Source organism: Mercenaria mercenaria, chromosome 2 (genome assembly GCF_021730395.1).
Source record: "Mercenaria mercenaria strain notata chromosome 2, MADL_Memer_1, whole genome shotgun sequence".
Classification (NCBI taxonomy): domain Eukaryota; kingdom Metazoa; phylum Mollusca; class Bivalvia; order Venerida; family Veneridae; genus Mercenaria; species Mercenaria mercenaria.
Genome location: NC_069362.1, coordinates 92,716,369 through 92,735,780, shown reverse-complemented (window position 1 = coordinate 92,735,780; position 19,412 = coordinate 92,716,369). Strand labels below are relative to the sequence as shown.

Here is a 19,412-nt window from a genome sequence, read left to right as displayed (position 1 = left end):
GCATAATTTTGTAAAAAAGCAAAATAAAGTTATGGGACCTGCTTTTTGCATGTCAGATCATGACAGTGAACAAGTGTTTGAAGTTTCAATCCATTCCCATTAGTGAGTACTGAGATACCAGCTTACATACAAAACCTTAACCAAAAAAATCTAAGTTGAAAAAGGGGAATAATTTTGTAAAAAAGCAAAATAGAGTTATGGAACCTGTGCAATGTAAGTCAGTTTATCACAGTAAATAAGTGTGTGAAGTTTCAACCCATTCCCACAAGTGGTTACTGAGATACCAGCTTACATACAAAACCTTAACCAAAAAATTCTAAGTCAAAAAAGGGGCATAATTTTGTAAAAAAAGCAAAACAGAGTTATGGAACCTGTGCAATGTAAGTCAGTTTATCACAGTGAATAAGTGTGTGAAGTTTCAATCCATTCCCACAAGTGGTTGCTGAGATACCAGCTTACATACAAAAACTTAACCAAATCGGGACGCGGACGCCGACGCATGGGCGAGTCCAATAGCTCTACTATTCTATGAATAGTCGAGCTAAAAATGGAAAAAAAATGAATCTTATAAGCGATTTCTTGGTGTTCAAAGTGAATTTACCACTTAAACAGAAGGGGTTGAGTTATACATCCGTTTAAAAATATTGAGTTACATGCGGTGAAAGTTCTCTATTTTGCTGTCACTCTTAGATTATATATTGTGAAAGAAATTTAGGTAGGTTTTACGTCTGCCCTCATGTTATTTTTAAATGGAGTAAGCAAAATTCAAAACAGAAACACAGCATTCGACCTATTTTTTTCAATGTAGAAGTATGAACTCTATCTCATTAAATCCGTTTACTTGAGACACCAAAGAAAAAATCATATTGACATTTTTATTTTGTGTTTTATAATTGTTTACCAATAGTTTGATGTTTCTTTTATTAAAATTGATGGTAAAATGAGTTCTCTGCAAACGTTTTGGACAGTGGCTATCACTTTGAAATTTGTCTCTACTTGAGCTCGAGGAGGTACCATAAGTTATACAAAATTTATAAAAAAACTGCACGATAAAAGTTGTTTAAAAATTGCAAAATAGTGCAAAACACGGTTACTTTTCAGAATATACCAAGCAAAGGCCATTTAGTAAACATTACTATTAGTGACCTAATACCTTAAAGAGAAAATGCTAACTTTTTTTTGCATGATGAAACACATTTTTTAGACTTGTGATCAGTTTTGTAAAGCCTCGCGATTTCTTTTGGAGAACATATTTATTAAATGTTGATGTTACTTTGAATATGGACAATCTATATCTTTCAGAAATTGTAAATGTGCCCAGTACTTCCAAAAAGGCTACTTTTTTGATTTTTTGTAAGTTATGATTAACCGTTTGGAAATGTGCTGGCTTCCTAAATTAGTGTTAAATTGAAACACTATGGGCGCTTTTGTTTGTAACAAACTCAGTTCGGTTTCAAACCGGTTTGCCAAACTTTCGATTTGTTTTGTAAAACTGGTTTTGATCTCGAAAAGGTTTGTGTCATTTGTTTTCAAAAACCGCTAACCGGTTTGTCAAACCGACCAAACTGCCCCTGGAGGCGGTTTGTTCGGTTTGTTGTATCCGAAATTTATTGCAGTTCGAGAAAAGATGGCGGACCGTGTGGACCAAAATGGAAACGGGTAAAGAAAAAAATGAAGAATTTGTTCATTTCTGGTGAAAACCCGTGGTAATCTTTATGCTCAGCCGAATTCATTTGTCAATAATTACTTCTAAAACATTCGCTTTGATTGGCATACATCGTTTTCATCAGTTTCTCTAACCATCGAAATATTCCATTCATTTCGTTCCAACAGTCCAAAATCCAATTACTGTTATAGAATATAGTTTTAATTTATAGTAAATGTGTCTGTTTCTGAAGGATAATATACATATGCAATATTTTGTATTTAAATAAATGTCTCTGTTGCTAAGCAAGGGATCACTTCTTGTAGTGTAAAGAAACACACTTACTTTTGTAAGAATTCTAGGTTCAAGTCCTAGCAAGAAGCCCTATGTACATTGACATAACTTTATATGCACATAAACATCATTAGTATATAAATACATATGCAAAGCAGTTCTCTAGCCTGACTAAAAGATGCAGTTTTAAATTTTAAGAGCAAAATGAGTATTTTTTCTTAATTTCATGCATACAACTATTCATATCAATGAACATTTCATTTTCCAACTAAATTTTCACTTTTTTATCCCTGACAAAATATTAATTGAAAATAAATTGACTGACAGCTCTATGACCTGTTAACTTATGCAGAAAAATGGCCGAAAAACACTGCAAAGTCGTAAATACTTGTGGGGGACTAATTTTCATAGCTGTGTAATTAATTTCTAACAAGCCGATAAATACCATCGTTTTTATCTTCAAAAGTTGAATTCCATAAATTCGTGTCCCATGAAATAGCCATTTCAATATAGACAAAGCAGTTATCAACAACAAAAATAAAATGACTATTAAGTCTGTAAAAAGAGCTGATCCTTGTTGTCAAATGTACAATTTATTACAATGCTAACTTCGGAAACAAGTTTGCACAAGTTTGTTTCAATTGATAATGCATTGTCTCGTTAGTGCCTTGATGATGGTGACTTTCTCCTTGTAACTCACAGGTTCTGTTGGTTGTTACTGAGCTCCTAGCTTAGCCAGTTTGTCTGCCTCTTCATTGCCTGCAAGTCCACAATGGGATGGAATCCACTGAAGTGCTACTTTGCAGGTTATACTCAGGCTCTGCATTCTCCTGGCTGGCTGCGGAGCTTTATTGTTGATCAGAGCTTCCATGACAGACAGTGCATCTGTGAGAAAGACGACTGAGGAGCTTTCTTCTGCCGAGTCTTCAATCATTGAGACGGCCTTCATGAGTGCTTCAGTCTCTGCCTTGTAATTGCTGCAGTGTTTCCCTGTGGCTGCGTGTAGTGTAGAAAAATTTCAATTCACCGAAATACATATAATTATATACATAAGTATCAATTATGTTTAATAATGTATATCCATGGTTTCTGGCCCCCCTTAATACAGTGACATAAAAGTTCAAAGTATTAAATATTATTAGATCAAGTCAGGGGTGTCCTTTGATGCCATCCAACTCATTGTTGCCAGATTTTGGATGTACAGTGTGTCATCAAAAAAAATGTTAGAGATTAAATATGTCAACCATTTTTTGAAGAATCTTAATTAATAATTAATATTTATTTAAACAAGTTTTTGTGAGGTAAGATACACTCGCTGGCCTAAAATGCAACTGGTTACTTAAATCAGTCCAGCACCAGAGTCAGAGTACATGTGCTTTGCTTGAACCTTGAGTAGTATAACATCATCTATTTTTGCACATTAAGGACACGTTACGGCTGAGATAGTTTAACATTATTACAATGCACAATAGGTATTGAAATTGTGTTTCCAATAAATGTGCTCATTAGATAAATCCTCAATATCTATGTGAAAATAAGGGATGTGTTTTGTATAATCGCAATACTGCGAGTTGCTCTAATTAGTGACAAATGACTGAAACAATAGGAATTCGTACGTGACTTGGATAGACAAAACGACAGTGAGGTAACAATATATTCTTTTATTGTTTTAATTTATGAGTTGTAAGCTACAATATAGAATACCCATTTTATGAAAATCAAACTGGAAGTTAGAAATAACAGAAAAAAATTAATTAGGTCACGAGTCATCATATACCTGTCAAAATTTGACATTAGTTTTCACGAGCTGTCAAAATTATTTTTATCTCTCTATTCTGCAAATGCATTGTCTTTTTAAGTATCTTGGTCGGATATTGTAGCGTGTAACTTACTTTACATTCCACATTAATATTTGTGCTTGAAATTGCTTTGTTGAGCTCACCGAAGTCACATATGAATGTCTATTGTTTTAGTTTACTGTCTGTTATAAAGGTACAAAATCTCAATATTAAGATATAAGAACTGTTCCTTTCTGGTAGACAAAGGAAACTATTTGATTGGGTCATAACATAACGGTTTTTGGAAAGAACTGAATATTGTTTGTTTTTTTTTTTTTTTTTTTTTTTTTTTTTTTTTGTTATTCACCGGAAATTCAAAACGTGACATCACCTTAACTACATCACAACTGTCAAACTTCGCTGAGTGTGTCTAAAACAAGGAAACAGCAATGATTTCAGTTTAGGAGTTATCCCTGTTACAAAACACTTAATCTCTAATTTTCAGCAAATTGAAATAAAAAAAGTTAGGCTAGGGTTGTTGATTTTAAATTATTTGTCCTTCACTGCTGTGTGTTCGAAACCTTGCTCAGGGTGTAGAATTCTTTCATTTGTGGATTTTTAAGTAATGCATTGAAAGTTGATATATGACCTATAATTCTGTCAGTCTGACATTAAACTTAACAAAAAGAAACATTTGTATTCACTCAATTGGTCTAATGGCTTATGTTGTTGAGTGCAAAAGGCAGAGACTCAACTGTCTATGCCATAATTAGCCTTGCTATATACATATGTTAATTAAATAGTGTCGACACATGAGGAGTAGTAATAGTAGTACATGTTATTTAATGTTTGGCTCTTAGATAAAAAAATCTGTCATTTATCTCAATTTAGAATAAATCTAATCACCAGTTTTTCTAGTCCAAATAATTGTACTCGAGAGTTGAATATTGTTAATATTTTTTTGACTTGTCGATATCCGCCTCTAGGTAGACAACGTAAAATATCAAAATGTAAAATCGGTCTACCTGAGGTCTCATTATTTAGACTACAGTTTTTCTAGATTCGTCATTTTGTTCATACAAACCGCCTGTTTGTTCAAGAACTCATTTTAACAGAAACCAGTTTAAGTTTATCATTATTTTTTTATCCAAACCAAAACCTAAAACCCAAACCGGATTTTTGCAAACAAAAGCGAATATAGAAATCTGTATTTGAAGTTGACTTTTCGACACTTAGATAAAAGCCACTTTAAATAACGCAAATCACAGTTACCTCCTGTTGAGGTTATTCTAATGACAGATGACCACAACTCTGACTGAGCTTCTAGTATAGATCGTTGCTTATAAAAGAAGCAGACATAGCAGATGCGTTCAATAATTTACTATTGGCACGTTTTTAATACATATTTATCTATCAACATTTTGGACCATGTGAAAACATCTAACACTGACCTATTTTACTGAATATTTAAAAGATACAGAAGTATCAAAGGCTGTTGTAGATATTTCGATTACCCTGTATTAGGCAAGGATTGTTGTCTTCTATAAAATCTGTAGGAGGTTACCCATACCATACGCAATTATACTGATGAATATCTATAATGTTTGTATTTTATGCAATTTTGAAATTTGCGATAGCTGGGTAAAAAAAAAAAAAATCAATTTTGAATACAAAAGCACCGTGCAATATTAATATCTTTTGTTAATTGTCTTTATTTTCAACCATTTTGTTAAATTTTAGAGCAAAGATTTATTAAATTAACCCAAATAAATACACTTAGAGGATGACAGAGAGACTTTCGCAACAAATGCTTATGTTCAAAATTATTGAAACACACCTGTATGTCTCGGACAGCTTCGTAAGTTCGATTTTAAACCAGGACTGGTGGCAGTTTGTTGTTCTTGACTGATAAGTTTTTTTCCCTAGAAAAATGATAAGCCAGAGACCATCTCAACCCTGACCTGACGCTCTTCCGTCTATGAAAACCTGGTTGTTTAGGGATAATTTCTGATGTACTGACCCCAATTTCTCGAAGAAACTTAAGTAATTACTTAGTTAAGTCTGTTATTTTAAAATTGTGCTACTGTTTAAGTTGTTGTTATTTAAAGGTGATTTTTTTCTATAACAATGTGTTTTTAGCTAAGTCATACTATGATTAGTAGTATTTGTCTGCAGTACTTATTTCAGTCACGCAAATATGACATTTCTATTTAAGCACGATATAACGAACTTAAGTATTTGCTTAATGTGACATCATGCGCATCTTAGCACATATTGTGTTTTTGGTGAATGTTATATAAAAGCAGTTTTCGGTTGCTTTGCAATTAAATGTGTTAAATTAACGACAAAGCCGCAAAAGTATTTGAAGTTGATGCTTTAGAAATAAAGAAATCGGAATACTAAAATAATAGCTCTTTTCTTCAATATTCTACGCAATTATCTCCATTACTTCAGAAGTTGAAGGGAAGCAACTCCTGCGTGCTGTTTGACTTTTCTTAAAAAGACTGCCAAAGTCAAAATAAGAAAAGTTATATTTGGAAAGTTATTATTTCGTACTGGTAACAGGAAGAGTTTGGTATACTGGGTTAACCATAATTTCCTCCATCCTTTAAACACAGACATCTATTTCAGCTGGATTTTTACATGAGAAATATATATAGTTCCACTTTAAATACATTTCTTATTTCTATATAAGTCAGAATTGTTGTGCTTTGATCTTTGAAATAATCATATACGGTTCTGATATAGATGAAAAAGTCAACATTGAAGATGCATAAAGGGCATAAACAAGCATTTGAAATAACAGACTTAGCTAAGCAATTAGATTCTTCTACTTAAGTTTTTTCGTGATATTGGGACCAGATCTCTGGTTTTAGGACAAGTTATATACAATTGGTAATGTCGATTTTATTTGAAAAAAAATAGAATTTTGAATGACTGTACTGAACACAAGATTGTAGGATAAAATCGGTCAAATCCTTGTAGGTATGAGACTGTTATGGCTAACTCCAACAATACAACATTGAGTATAGAGTATCCAGGGCTAAAATAAAAACAACATTTAAACGACTTCTTCTCATGAGCCGCTTGATGGATCTTCATCAAACTTGGTTTGTAACGTCATTGTAAGGCCCTATCCCAAATTTGTTCAAATAATTCTGCTTGGACCCTTTAGCTATGATCCAGAAAGACCGATCGTATTCTAGTGGTCGGCTGTCGGGCTGAAATAACGTCTGCAAAACTTTCAAATACATGTGCGCTCGTGGAACTGGTGCAGTTACAGGAGATTTGAAACTCTTAAAACAAACTCTCATTATGATCGTTGTTTTTACTCATTTTATATTTTCACGAAGTATTGATATTAGAAAAAAAAATCATCTTCGTCGTTGTCAGCGCTGCTATTCCAGGTAATTTTTGTTGTTATGAAAACAGGACAAAAGTCAACTTTTCTTAAGTTCGTTTGTTTCAAAATTACTTGACAGAAGTCATAGCCTCGGTATGAGAACTCGAAAATTACAGAAAGCAATAGCAAATCACGAGCAGTTATAATTTAGCAACATATACTGTTTCAATTATCCGCATATGATACTAACAGCAACATATACACACTTAAAAATCGTGTAGCCAAACACTTTCATCCCATTGCTCATCAACTTCTGTTACATCGAAATCTTTATAGTCTACAAGATGATGATACTTATTTCCAGTTTTGTTTTTCATCAAGACCGGACTTATATCCACAAACTGTTGACCGATGTCTATCTCATGTGCCAGGTATGACATTCTCAGCTGCATAGTTTGACCTGTTGAAGCAAGAATACCTTCTACTATTACTATCAACTCACATTGTGGGCTTTGTATCTTTTTAAGAAACTCCTCCTGATTTTCTAAAACCTGGCAATGGATGACCATTGGCCATAGCAGATTCAAATTTTCACTACCATTTTCCGAGACAAATGTCAAAAATGATTCATTGAGAATTTCCTCTCCAGCCGATACTTTTTTCCTTTCCATTAGTATCCCAAACCCTCTTGCATTTACAAGTTCAGAAACTCCAGCGTTTCCGATTCTCACCATTAAACATACATTATCGTTACATTTTCCTACAATGGCCTTTTTGCTAAACGTTATGGCTTTCGAAGTACGTTTTCCTAACTGTAACTTAGCAACAACAAGTCCGGCTGTCACACACTGTACGGCTACACCTATAATAAACTGAACGTAAACTGTCACAACCGCTTCACTGCATTCGGAAGTAGGATTTCGACTTCCATAACCTATGGTGTGCTGTGTTTCCAATGAAAATAAGAACGCTGCTGTAAAAGAGTTGACACTGTTCATACAGGGATCGAAGTCAGGGTTGTCGTTTGGTTCAAAGTCACCGTGTAACTTCGCAATCATGTAGTAAACTATTGCAAAGAGTAGCCAAGTTAGAATAAACCCGAAGGCAAAAATAACCATAATCCATCGCCATTGCAGACTGAGCAGACTCGGCAGAGGATTGCGCCAGTATCTACGTCGTTTGCCGAAGCTAAGCTGATCTAGAACGATTTTCACCTTTCCTTCCCGGTTGATGATTCTCGAAGCATTACTCTCGTCAATATCTGATTTTCTTCGTAGGGTTCTCCAGTTCCAAGGCAAAAACCTTAAAATATCCTTCTGAAATAATCAAAGTTTCAATATAAGACTGGAAAACTTTGCAAGTTAAGTTTAATTAATAACGAGACATAACCGATACATGTACTATAGTAATGTAAAAATAAAAAAAAAACTTTAAAAACGTGATTGGAAGTCGGGAATGTGAGTCATAAAGTGTCATTCGGCAAAATTAACCTAGAGTTATTTTGTTTGCCGACATTGTTTCATGGTCTAGAACTCAACACACCATTATATACATTCAGCAGGTTTAATTTAATTCTAAAACACATCAGCTATTCTCTCTCACCGAGCTACGTGTCTGCCCCTCCGTCTTTATCACGTCCATCTTTATTAAACCTATCACCGACTACCTAACCTCCATGTATGCAATTCCTTCAGCATTTTTTAGATTTATTTCCTTTATTGTAAACAAGTAGTAAGTACGTCAGTAATAGCAGGCACATACATCCATACATTTTCGGTAAGAACTCAAATTACATTACATTTATCTTTGTATGAAGCTGTGTGTATCACGTTAAATATATGATAAATTGACATACCTTCAGCTGAGACCATCCCATCTTTCTTTCTCTAAAACTGACAGTAGCAGTATCACCGAATCATATCTTTATGAAACGTTGACATTTACTTCATGACGGGCGGTGCGTCAAGGTGATCCTCTGTCTCGTTTATTGTTGTTGCGAAATAGAAAATTAGTAAAGACAAGTAAACAATGACAGCTTTATCTACATTGTCGCTTATAAAATGAGAACAGTTTGATATATCAATAAGTGTAAACATCAAACGAGGTTGTTTTGATTTTAAATCATTTGTATGCACACTAGCAAGTGCAATCTGTCAAAACATTAATAGATCTTAAAATACTCTGCATTCGCTTGACGCGACGGTTCGGACAAAAAAAATCCAAACGGCTGACAGAAACATATACGTTTTATTACAAATGTCACGTAGTTGTTATGTAAATATTGTAATTATGATTTTTATTGCACTTTGTGATCTCTTTCTACGAAAACACATACTGATTTATAAGAGAACGCCAATGGGAGGCTTGTTGTTAATAACATACGCCACAATTTGTATAAAATTAGCAATGCGCAGTTAATTATCTCTGTCACGTGTCATAATACATGTTTGCAATTTTGATTAACAAAATGTAAATGTGAGAAAAGTAGATATTAAATCTATATGATTTTTTACGTAAGAAAGTTACTTAAACTGACAAAAAGAACAAGAAAGAAAGTTTTATTGAAAAAAAGAAACTTATAGCAAACGGAAAAGAATTTAACAGCGGAAAAGAATTTAACAAAACACTTCACGAAAAAGATAACGAGACGAGCTTAGGAGATTGTGTACGTAAGAGGGAAGGGATTTCAGCAATTATTTCAAAATTTGACATAGGATTAGAATATCATTGAAGGTGGATGTTCTACAGCTAATGTAACAGGTATCAAAAGGACGAAGAAGACAACGAGATATAAAGGATTAAGAAAAATCGTAAGAATATATAGTGATTATACTTTTTCATACACCACAATAGCACTCATGGAAAATAAAATGCGTGCTAGGCGTAGGTCGGTTATAGACTTTTTCGATTTTGTAACCAATAGTGAACCAGACGATATGAGGATAGTGACAAAAAGCGGAAACACGACTGTGAAACTTGCAAACCAACCTAGCTCAAAGAAATTTTTCTATCCAAATATTTTTATTTCCATAGTAGAACTGGAGTCAGCCTGGATTTGTTTAATATTCTTAACATGTTTTCTGTTGAGTTGGTTTACCTTTGCCTTGCTGTACTTCGTAGTTGCTGAAGCAAATGGTGATTTTCTGCCGGCAGATGGTGAAAGTCAGCCATGTGTTGAAGACGTTCATAACTTTCTGGAGATGTTCCAGTTTTCTATGGAAACGCAGACGACAATTGGCTATGGCACCCGCTACGTTACAGATGAGTGTCCGACTGCTATCTTACTAGTTGTTATACAATCAATATTAGGAGTTTTGATTCTCACAGCCATAACTGGCGTCATTCTGTTCAAATTCCAGTCTCCAAAAAGAAGAGCACACACCGTTTTATTCAGTAAAGTCGCTTGTGTGTACGAGGACAATGGCATTTATTTCATCGAGATTCAAATCTTGAACATGCAACGATCTCAGCTGATAGATCCAAAAGTGGCAGCACTATGTATCATGAATAGAGAGGACGGATCAGGAAAATGTCGACTTGATATGGAATTCAACCCATGCCACGAAAGCTCGAGACTTTTCTTCAGACCAAAAGTATTCAGACATTTAATTGACAAAAGTAGTCCTTTCTGGGACTTCAACCGGAAAGATTTTGAAAAGGGTGCTTATGAGATTCTTGTTGTGGTTGAAGGCGTTGATGAGTTCACAGACAGTTTTGTTCATGCTCGTACATCATACCTGCCGTCAGAGATGAAGTGGAGCCGCCATTTTAAGCAGATGACTGCTGCTCGGAAAGCAAGTACTTTCAAGTTAAATTTCAACGATTTTACAAGAACTACGCGATCTTTTGATATGAGTGACGAAAGCGCGTCTCAAGCCTCGAGACGCAATTCGGAAGAAACACAGGAGGAAAATGTTATACAGATGACCGAGTTTGTTAATGGACATGTAGATATACAATATAATTAATTGGCGCGGAAAATTAATGACTGCATTAATTAGGTTTATTATTCATTCAACATTTGTTATGTACATTTCAACTGTTTGTAATGTCATTTTATATTCTTTGAAATTTTCGCAAATGTACTTGTAACCGAAAATGTAGCCGAACGGTGGACATTTGTTTTGTGTCTGACCGGCTGAAATATGACCATGGTCTTCTTAGTCATTTTATTGAATATTTGACAATTTTATGTTATTCACTTAAAATCCGTTCACAACAGGTAATAAATACAAATGAAATAGACGGTTTTATGTCAATCTTAACTGAACAACGCCTTTGATAAAACCACTTGTGCGATTTTAACCAAAGGAAATACATTATCTTATGAGCAAAATAGCTAACAATGACTTTCTTCTGGTGTCTAAGCTGACATACTATTGTGTTGTGACAATATGAATATTTTTACGACGCGTTAACTTTCAGATAAGGTATGGTCTTTAACCCATTGATATTATTTCGCTCATTATAAAAGTCAAAAACGTATGCTAGTTTTGAACAGATATTTCAAGATATACAGAAAATATTTGTCGTGGGTTGAGCATTTTTTTTTTAAAAATTATTATTTCATGTAAACCCTTGACAGATATTATCAAAGCAACATTAATGACTTTATTAATTTTCTCAAATAGAGAAGATCTATGAACATTTTTTTTCAAAGTCATGCATGCTTATGGAATAGAAATAACACATGATATACCCTAGTATTTTTAATGAAATCAATGACTACATTGTCATTACTTTTATTAAGTTTATGATCATAGGTGTAGCCAGGAATTTCTGGAAGGGGCGTGACTACAAGCCGTGAAAGGGTGAATGGGGGTAGGTGCGGGAGGAGGGGTCCGCTACTACCATGTTAACGTCATAAAAATCACAAGTCAGCGAACATAAGTTATTTGGTTGTAAAGAACAATTCTAACACGATCCGATTCATTTTCCTATTAATTTTTATACAACAATTCACTGTTCTGACGTCACAATTAAATCATAGCGTCAAACGGCATAGCGGCGCGCTGGAAAAGAAACCGATTGAAAACGGACAATATTTAATGAACGTCGTCAAGGATGTACTTTAAAGTCCTAGGTAACGTGTTAGAATCGAAATAATATATCTCATTTAGTGATTTGCTCTTGAATAAATCGATCATTGTTTGTCGTTCAGGTGCGTATTATTATATGTACGCGTATATATATAATTCCTTCACATCTGAACTCCAAACAATGATTTATTTAGCGACAAATCACTAGTGAGATATATTATTTCGTAAGTAGATAATAATTAAAATATTATTTATTTAGGTAATGTCAATATTGAAATGGATAAAGCAATAGCTGTGACTATACACCTGCGCAAAAAGGTTCAATGGTCCATTTGCTATTACCATATGCATGTTTTTTGGTTTTTGTTTTTATAAATCGCCATTTTTCGCCATTGCAATATTAACACATTCCTAATAACATAAGTAAATAATACTTTTTAGTTATAGTCTAGTTTGACATGCAAGGGTAGCAAATGGTTCTGGAATAAACTTTTTTGTGTAGTGGCAAGTTTGAATCGTCTGACATGATTACCGGCTGGTCCTCCGTGGCCGAGTGGTTGATGCCGCGGATTTTGACTCACTTGCCCCGCAACGTTTTGGAATCCTAATTCGCTGAGATGTTTAATTCTTTCATGCGAGGAAGTTGTCTAGTTACGTAAGAGTACGGCGAATAATCATAGTATATGTCTTGTGGATATGAAACTGTTTTGGGAAAACCATCGATAATGTCAATAATATACCCTTGCTGTAACAGTCGGCATGTAGCATATTATTGTAAATACCCAACCCGCAGGGATGGATTTTTAACTTGCATGCAGACTATCTGGTTATGTGACAACTAAAATACTGACTATATGGAAGTTGGCAAGCGAAATGAGCCGAAAAAAGTACAGAAAACATGATATATATGTGTGTTCCCCAAATGTTTTGGGGGCACTTAAGAGTTGCCCTTATCATTCCGTACGTCCGTCCATTCGACTTTGAGTCGTGCATTTCTCAAGAAATATTTGACCCGGAGTCATTAAACCTCACAGGATTGTTATTCAGCATGTGAAGTTGTGCACCTGGTGTTTAAATTGTGAACTCGCACAGCCAGGCCAGAATTATGGCCCTTTAAGTGGTCAAAAACATGTATAAAAAGGGCCGAAAAGTTTGTGTCGCATGTATCATTGACCTAGGATTATGAAACATAACAAGAAATTTATTCAGCATATGAAGTTGTGCGCCTGGGGTACTGTTCGAAATTTCTTTTGGTCCCACCAGAGTTATGGCCCCTGATTAAGTAAAATATATGCAAAAAGGGCATAAAAGTTTGTGTTGCATGTATGGTCAAAAGTATTTGATTTAGTCATAAACCATAAGGAGGTTGTTATTTAGCATGTGAAGTTGTGCACGATGTTCTGTTTTTGGATTTCTCTCAGCCAGACCAGAGTTATGGCCCTTGAATTAGTGAAACAAAATCTTAAAACGCATTTAACGTAGGGTCATTCAATATAATAGGAATTATTATTCAGCATGTGAAGTTATGCAACTTAGGTTTTGTTCAGGATTTCTTTTGGTCCGACCAGAATATGGCCATTGATTAAGTAAAAAAAAAAAAATGCATAAAAAGACATGAAGTTTGGGTTAAATGTATCGCAAAATGTATTTGATTTAGAGTCATAAACCTTTAGGAGACTGTTACTTAGCATGTGAAGTTGTGCACTTGATATTCTGTTTTGGGATTTCTCTCAGCCAGACCAGAGTTATGGCCCTTGTCTTAGTGAAAAATATCTTGAAATACATTTAACCTAGTGTCATGAAACATAACAGGAATTATTATGCTGCATGTGAAGTTATGCACCTTAGGTTTTCTTTGGGGTTTCTGTTGGTCTGACTAGAATTATGGCCCAACATTAAGTCAAATCCCTTGCTCAAAGGTCAAGGTCACACTTTGAGGTCAAATGTTAACATGGCTTTTTTCCTCTCTGTAACTCAGCCATCCATCAAGGGATTTTATTATTACTCGGCACAAATGTATTCCATAATGAGACAACGTTTCATACGCAACACTCAGACTCATTGTTCAAAGGTCAAGGTCACTTTGAGGTCAAATGCCTGTAGTTTTTTCCAGGTCAAATTTCAATAGATTTTCTCCTGTGCAGTCCCATCAAGGAATCAATATGAATATTTTTGGAACAAACGTTTCCCAGAATGAGACAACTAGTCATGCACAACACCTAGACCCCTAGCTCAGAGATAAAGATCACACTTAAGAGGTCAAAGGTCACTGTGGCTCTTTCCCTGTCCAGAACATAACATAGAGGTTATAAAATGTTTGACCAAACATTTACCAAAATAATACATATAGTTATCACTTCCATTCAAATGAAGCTATCTGGGGGCATGCACTTCTTCAAAAATAGTTTGTTTTTAATACTAGCGACACTGACATTGACCACAGCTTCAACTTGCTACACACTGTTTAGTGATAATTTGTCATTTCAAATTTAAGGTACTAGTCAGAAAACATGTATTGTCTGGTTTAGAAACTGAGATTAACCATCAGCTCCAAATTCAGTCCTTACCTTAATACTCTCCCCGTATTCGGGTGTAGTCATATTACATTATGATATTCATACATGAACAGTTGTTACTTGCCATTCAGCAGTTGTTTCACGTAAGTCAGTAGCGGGTGCTTGTCATGTCATTCGGCTGTAGTTACTTGTCATTCTGCAATGGTAACAAGTAATCAGTACCAAATGACATTTGATTCATTGTCATTCGTCAGTTGTTTAGTGTAATTTAGTACTGATAACTTGGCATTCAGCAGTGGTTGCTTGTCATCCGGCAGTGGTGCCTTATAGTATCCCTTACAGAAGAAAAAGGCCTGCTGCGTACTCTTGCTGTGTACATACAGCGTATATGATGCGTACATGATGTGTACTGAAATCAATAGTACGCAGGATATACACCGCACATACACCGATAGTACGTTTGTAGTACACTTTTGACATGCAAATGAGCTCTGCCGCGTACTACCTGCTGCGTACATGCTGTGGACTACATAGTACACAGGATGTACGCTGGAGGAATTTAGTATGCGAGAATTAGTACGCAGCATGTACGCGGCACATACACTTTTCACATGCAAATGAGCCTGCGGTGTACTACCCCTGCGGCGTACATGCTGTGTACTCCTGCGGTGTACATGCTGTGTACTCCTGCGGCGTACATGCTGTGTACTCCTGGCCCGAGTCCTGCGGCGTACATGCTGTGTACTCCTGCTGCATACATGCTGTGTACTCTTGTGGCGAAACTGCTGTGATAATGTAAATTCCTTACCCCACCAACTTTCGTATGCAAATGCTGATCATTTGGACAGAAAAAAACAGAAAAAAGATAAGTGACATGCATCAATAAGTATTTACCCTTACCAAAATAATGTAGATTGATGTTATCAAATAAATTAGTATGCTTTTCTCCATCCACTTTTCAATGAAATAAATCAATTTTTGTAGCATGTAATTTGGTAAACATTTGAAGAAAATGGCGTAACTGCATCAAGGGGAAACAACTTTAATGCAACTAAATATAAGTGTTATGATTTATTATAGACGATGTGTGCGTAGTATGTATTTATTTTGATTAAAATCCATCTGAGAACAATCTAGGACTGGAATTATATAAGCATTTATACACTTTTACGTCCGTAAAAAGTAGCGCACCAAAAAATTTTGGATTGATTTTTTCCAATGGGGCAAGCGCAATTAGCCAAAAACGTTCTGAAAATATACGAGTGGCAAATCCGATGAACATTTTTTTAATTTGGTGAGGCCTTAATGAGTTAACATAATGAGCATTAAAGCCTTTATAAAACATGATAGAGTGGTGTTTTGCTTAAGAGTATTCAAATAACAGTGAGAGCTATTAATTCTTCTCATTCGGGCGCTGTTGAGGCATTATCTTGGTAATTATTTCATGTATTACAAAATGTAATGCAACGAAGTTCAAATAAGGCTTTTCAATTATCCAAGTTAGAAAGCTCCAGGATTAATTCAAAATGAAAAAGAATATATTTTTACACTGCATGCAAGGTGCAGCTCAGAAATCACTAAGATGTAAGCTTCACAAATGAACATTGCAAATAGTTTGGCAAATTTTTATTGTTCAGAATACCGGTAATCTGAACTATTCTATGCTATTAAGATAAAAGTTACTCAAAAATCAAGTTCTTGCTTCAAAAAAAAAAATATGTACAAATCCTTTCTGCATGAAGTCCCTCCCGCGTATATGAAGTTTACTTCAGACTTTAACTTATAAAAAAAAAACTAAGTATAAATGCCAAAAGAAATTGTACAAGTCTTTCCCGCGTATATGAAGTGTACTGCACAAATTTCAAAGTATCTGCGGTGTACATGCAGTGTACTATTTTCTTGTACAAGTCCCTCCTGCGTACATGCAGTGTACTCCTTAAATTTTCAGAGTCTGTGCTGCGTACTTGAAGTGTACTAGTGACCTCCTGCGTACATGCTGTGTACTCGTTGAAATAGTACACGGCATGTACGCGGCATGCGGTGTATGTAAAATGTACTCCTCTGGCGAACTACTGTGTTCGCGGCATATACGCAGCATGTACGCCACAGAGGCTTGCTTCTGTAAGGGATGTCACCTTTCATTTGGCAGTGGTAATTTGTCATTCTGCAGTTTTACTTGACTTAAATGTTAGCAGCAGCTTGTCTCTAACTGTTAGCAGTTACTTGCCATTTGACAGTAGTAACAAGTAACCAGTGCTGAATGAAAATGTTGCAAGCTCAGTTTGATTGACCCTGTTCAAGGACGATAGTGAAAATTCATGCTACCGTCCATGCCTTCTAACCCTGGGTTTAGCAGAACTCCACATTTTATACATAAAAAATTTAGAGACATCTGTAGACTGATGTGTTCATACAACAGTGTACATGGAACCTTCAGTAATATGCAGAGTGCAATTCCATGTAAAATAAGTATCAATTTGAAATAAAAGGCTTGCTCTAAATGAAAGAACTAAACAAACTGAAATTTAGAGGGGTGATCTCAAGGTTATGGAAAAACCTTTATACTTGCTGTAATCACAGAGATATAGCTAAACCATGCAAAAAAAAATCAGCGGTTCCAATTCTTTTCATAAGCCAGTTGTCCTAGAACCTCACAGAGACACAAATGGGTCTAAATCGCTCACCTGAAGGGGACCGAGAACTCAAGACCTTGCTTCTGAGCAAGTTTGGTGAACATACATTATGCATTTCATTAGGTCTTTCTACTTTTGGCTGTGGTTGCCCCTGAAAGCAGCCAAGCAAGCAGAACCATTCGAACAGATGTTAGAGTAGACATAACCATGCTTCAGACCAAGACTGGTTAAGATTTATCAAGTGTTTTGTGAGAAAAAAGTCATTTAAAGTGGATTTTTAAATTTTTTTAGCTCTAGCCAAGTGTCTCCCATTGGAAAACAAAATTTGGAGAGACCTTAAAATGATGCAACAGACCAAGTTTGATGAAGATATATCAAGAGGGTCGTGGCTGTGAAGAAGACATTTAAAGAATATTTCTGTTTATTAACTCCAGCCGACTCTAAATGGTTCATCGTGCACACTCTGAAAAAAAACTGGGAGAGGCCCTTATAATGATGCCACAGCTGATGTTTGATGCAGATCCATTAAGCTGTTCTGGGAAGATATTATTTATCAGACTTTCTTCTTTAACCTCCAGTTAGGAGCTAAGAGGTCCCACTGGAATAAATTTGGGAGGGAACCTTACAATTATGCAACAGGCCAAGTTTGATGAAGATCCATCAAGTTGTTTATGAGAAAAGGTTGTTTAAAGGTATCTCTATTTTCAGCTGTAGTGGCCGAAGTGTCCCTATTGAAACTAACTTTTGAAAGGATCTTACTATGATGCTACAGACCAACTTTGAAGAAGACAGGAAGATGTTTTAAATGTTTCTCTATTTTCAACTCTAGTGGTCCCTAAAAAGGGTTAAAGCACCTACTTGAGCAATTGGGCAATGGCATGACAACAATGCTACATTATTTGTTAAAGATCCATTGAGCAGTTCTTGAAAAGATGTTTACATATATTTCTATTTTTACCTCTAGTGGCCTCTGAAATATACCAAGTGCTCGCATTACAGTAAATTTGGGAGAGGACTTTACAATGATGCTACAGGCTAATTTGATGAAGATCCTTCAAGTGGATCATGAGAAGAAGTTCTTAACTCTAGCAGCCCCATCAAGGTGCCAAGCGTTAACGCTTTTTTTTATATAAAATTTGAAAGGATATTACAGTGATACTTCAGACCAAGTTTGATAAAGATCCATTAAGCCATATAAAGGTATTTCAATCTTTATCTCTAACACAGGTGTCCCCATTTGAAAAAAATTGAGGACAATATAAATTGATGTGTAACAGATCAACTTCAATGAAGATTTATCAAGTGGTTCGTGAGAATGTGTTTCAAGGCTTTTGTATTTTTAGCCCTAGTAGCCCCAAAAGGGACCAGGCATCCCTCTCTGAACAAATTTTGGAGAGGACCTCATAAGGATTCTACAAAATTTGGTGAAAGTCCGCCAAGCGTTTCATGATGCTACAGACCAAGTTTGATTAAGTTCTATTAAGTAGTTTACGAGAAGAAGTCTAATAGCCCCTAAAAGAGGTCAAGCTGAGCCATTTGAAAATAATTGAACGTACTATTCTAGGATCCTGCAGACCAAGTTTGGTGTAAATCTAACCAGTTGTTTCAGAGAAGATATCTATGTAAATTGTGGACACTGGATGATGGACACTAGACCATCCACCTGTACTAAAAGCTTAACCTGAACGCATGGTCGAGTTGGACTGCAAACAAACATTCTAACAAGATTTCATTTAAATCAAGTTGATCACTAGTGTGTTTTTAAAGTTTGTGGATAGACTGTCCTAGAGATCTATATTTGCTCCAAGATAACCATGCTTAAGGACGTTTGTGGCAGTTTTGGGTAAAAAAAATCCCAATAATAGAAATTGTTCAAACTTTGTATATGAACACAGTGTCATGTTAGAAACAGAATTTTGGAAAAATATCCAAGGTCACCATGCTTGTTCAGGAGTTATCTGCCTTTGAATATGCAAATTTGAAGAAAAATCCAGTTTTAAGGGCACATTAACTCCTAAACAAGCAATGTGACCCATGATTGTTTTTGCATTTTTTTGTTTCTAACATGGAACTGTGTTCCTATATGGTTTGAACAAATTCTATTATTGGGAAATTTTCGCCCCATCTCTCATACAAGGAACTGCAGCATGAAGTGTCTTTAAAA

General features: G+C 35.3%; 2 protein-coding genes across 4 annotated transcripts; one reads left to right on the top strand and one right to left on the bottom strand.

Annotated features, from left to right (window-relative positions):
* Positions 1-7,025: 7,025 nt before the first annotated feature.
* On the bottom strand, positions 7,026-9,205 carry LOC123564586 (ATP-sensitive inward rectifier potassium channel 1-like). Of its 3 annotated transcripts, none has more exons than XM_045358275.2 (2): positions 8,916-9,205; positions 7,026-8,376 (listed from the first exon to the last, which is right to left on the bottom strand). In XM_045358275.2, the coding sequence occupies exons 1-2, from the start codon at positions 8,934-8,936 to the stop codon at positions 7,327-7,329; spliced, it is 1,071 nt and encodes a 356-aa protein (XP_045214210.2). In that variant the 5' UTR covers positions 8,937-9,205; the 3' UTR covers positions 7,026-7,326. The 3 variants fall into 3 exon arrangements, with proteins under 3 accessions (XP_045214210.2, XP_045214209.2, XP_053393194.1); XM_045358274.2 differs by lacking the exon at positions 8,916-9,205 and adding an exon at positions 8,663-8,876; XM_053537219.1 differs by lacking the exon at positions 8,916-9,205 and adding an exon at positions 8,732-8,867.
* A 104-nt stretch (positions 9,206-9,309) lies between these two features.
* Positions 9,310-11,305, top strand: LOC123564585 (ATP-sensitive inward rectifier potassium channel 12-like). Its single transcript, XM_045358273.2, has one exon. The coding sequence runs from the start codon at positions 9,919-9,921 to the stop codon at positions 11,026-11,028; it is 1,110 nt and encodes a 369-aa protein (XP_045214208.2). The 5' UTR covers positions 9,310-9,918; the 3' UTR covers positions 11,029-11,305.
* Positions 11,306-19,412: the final 8,107 nt, after the last annotated feature.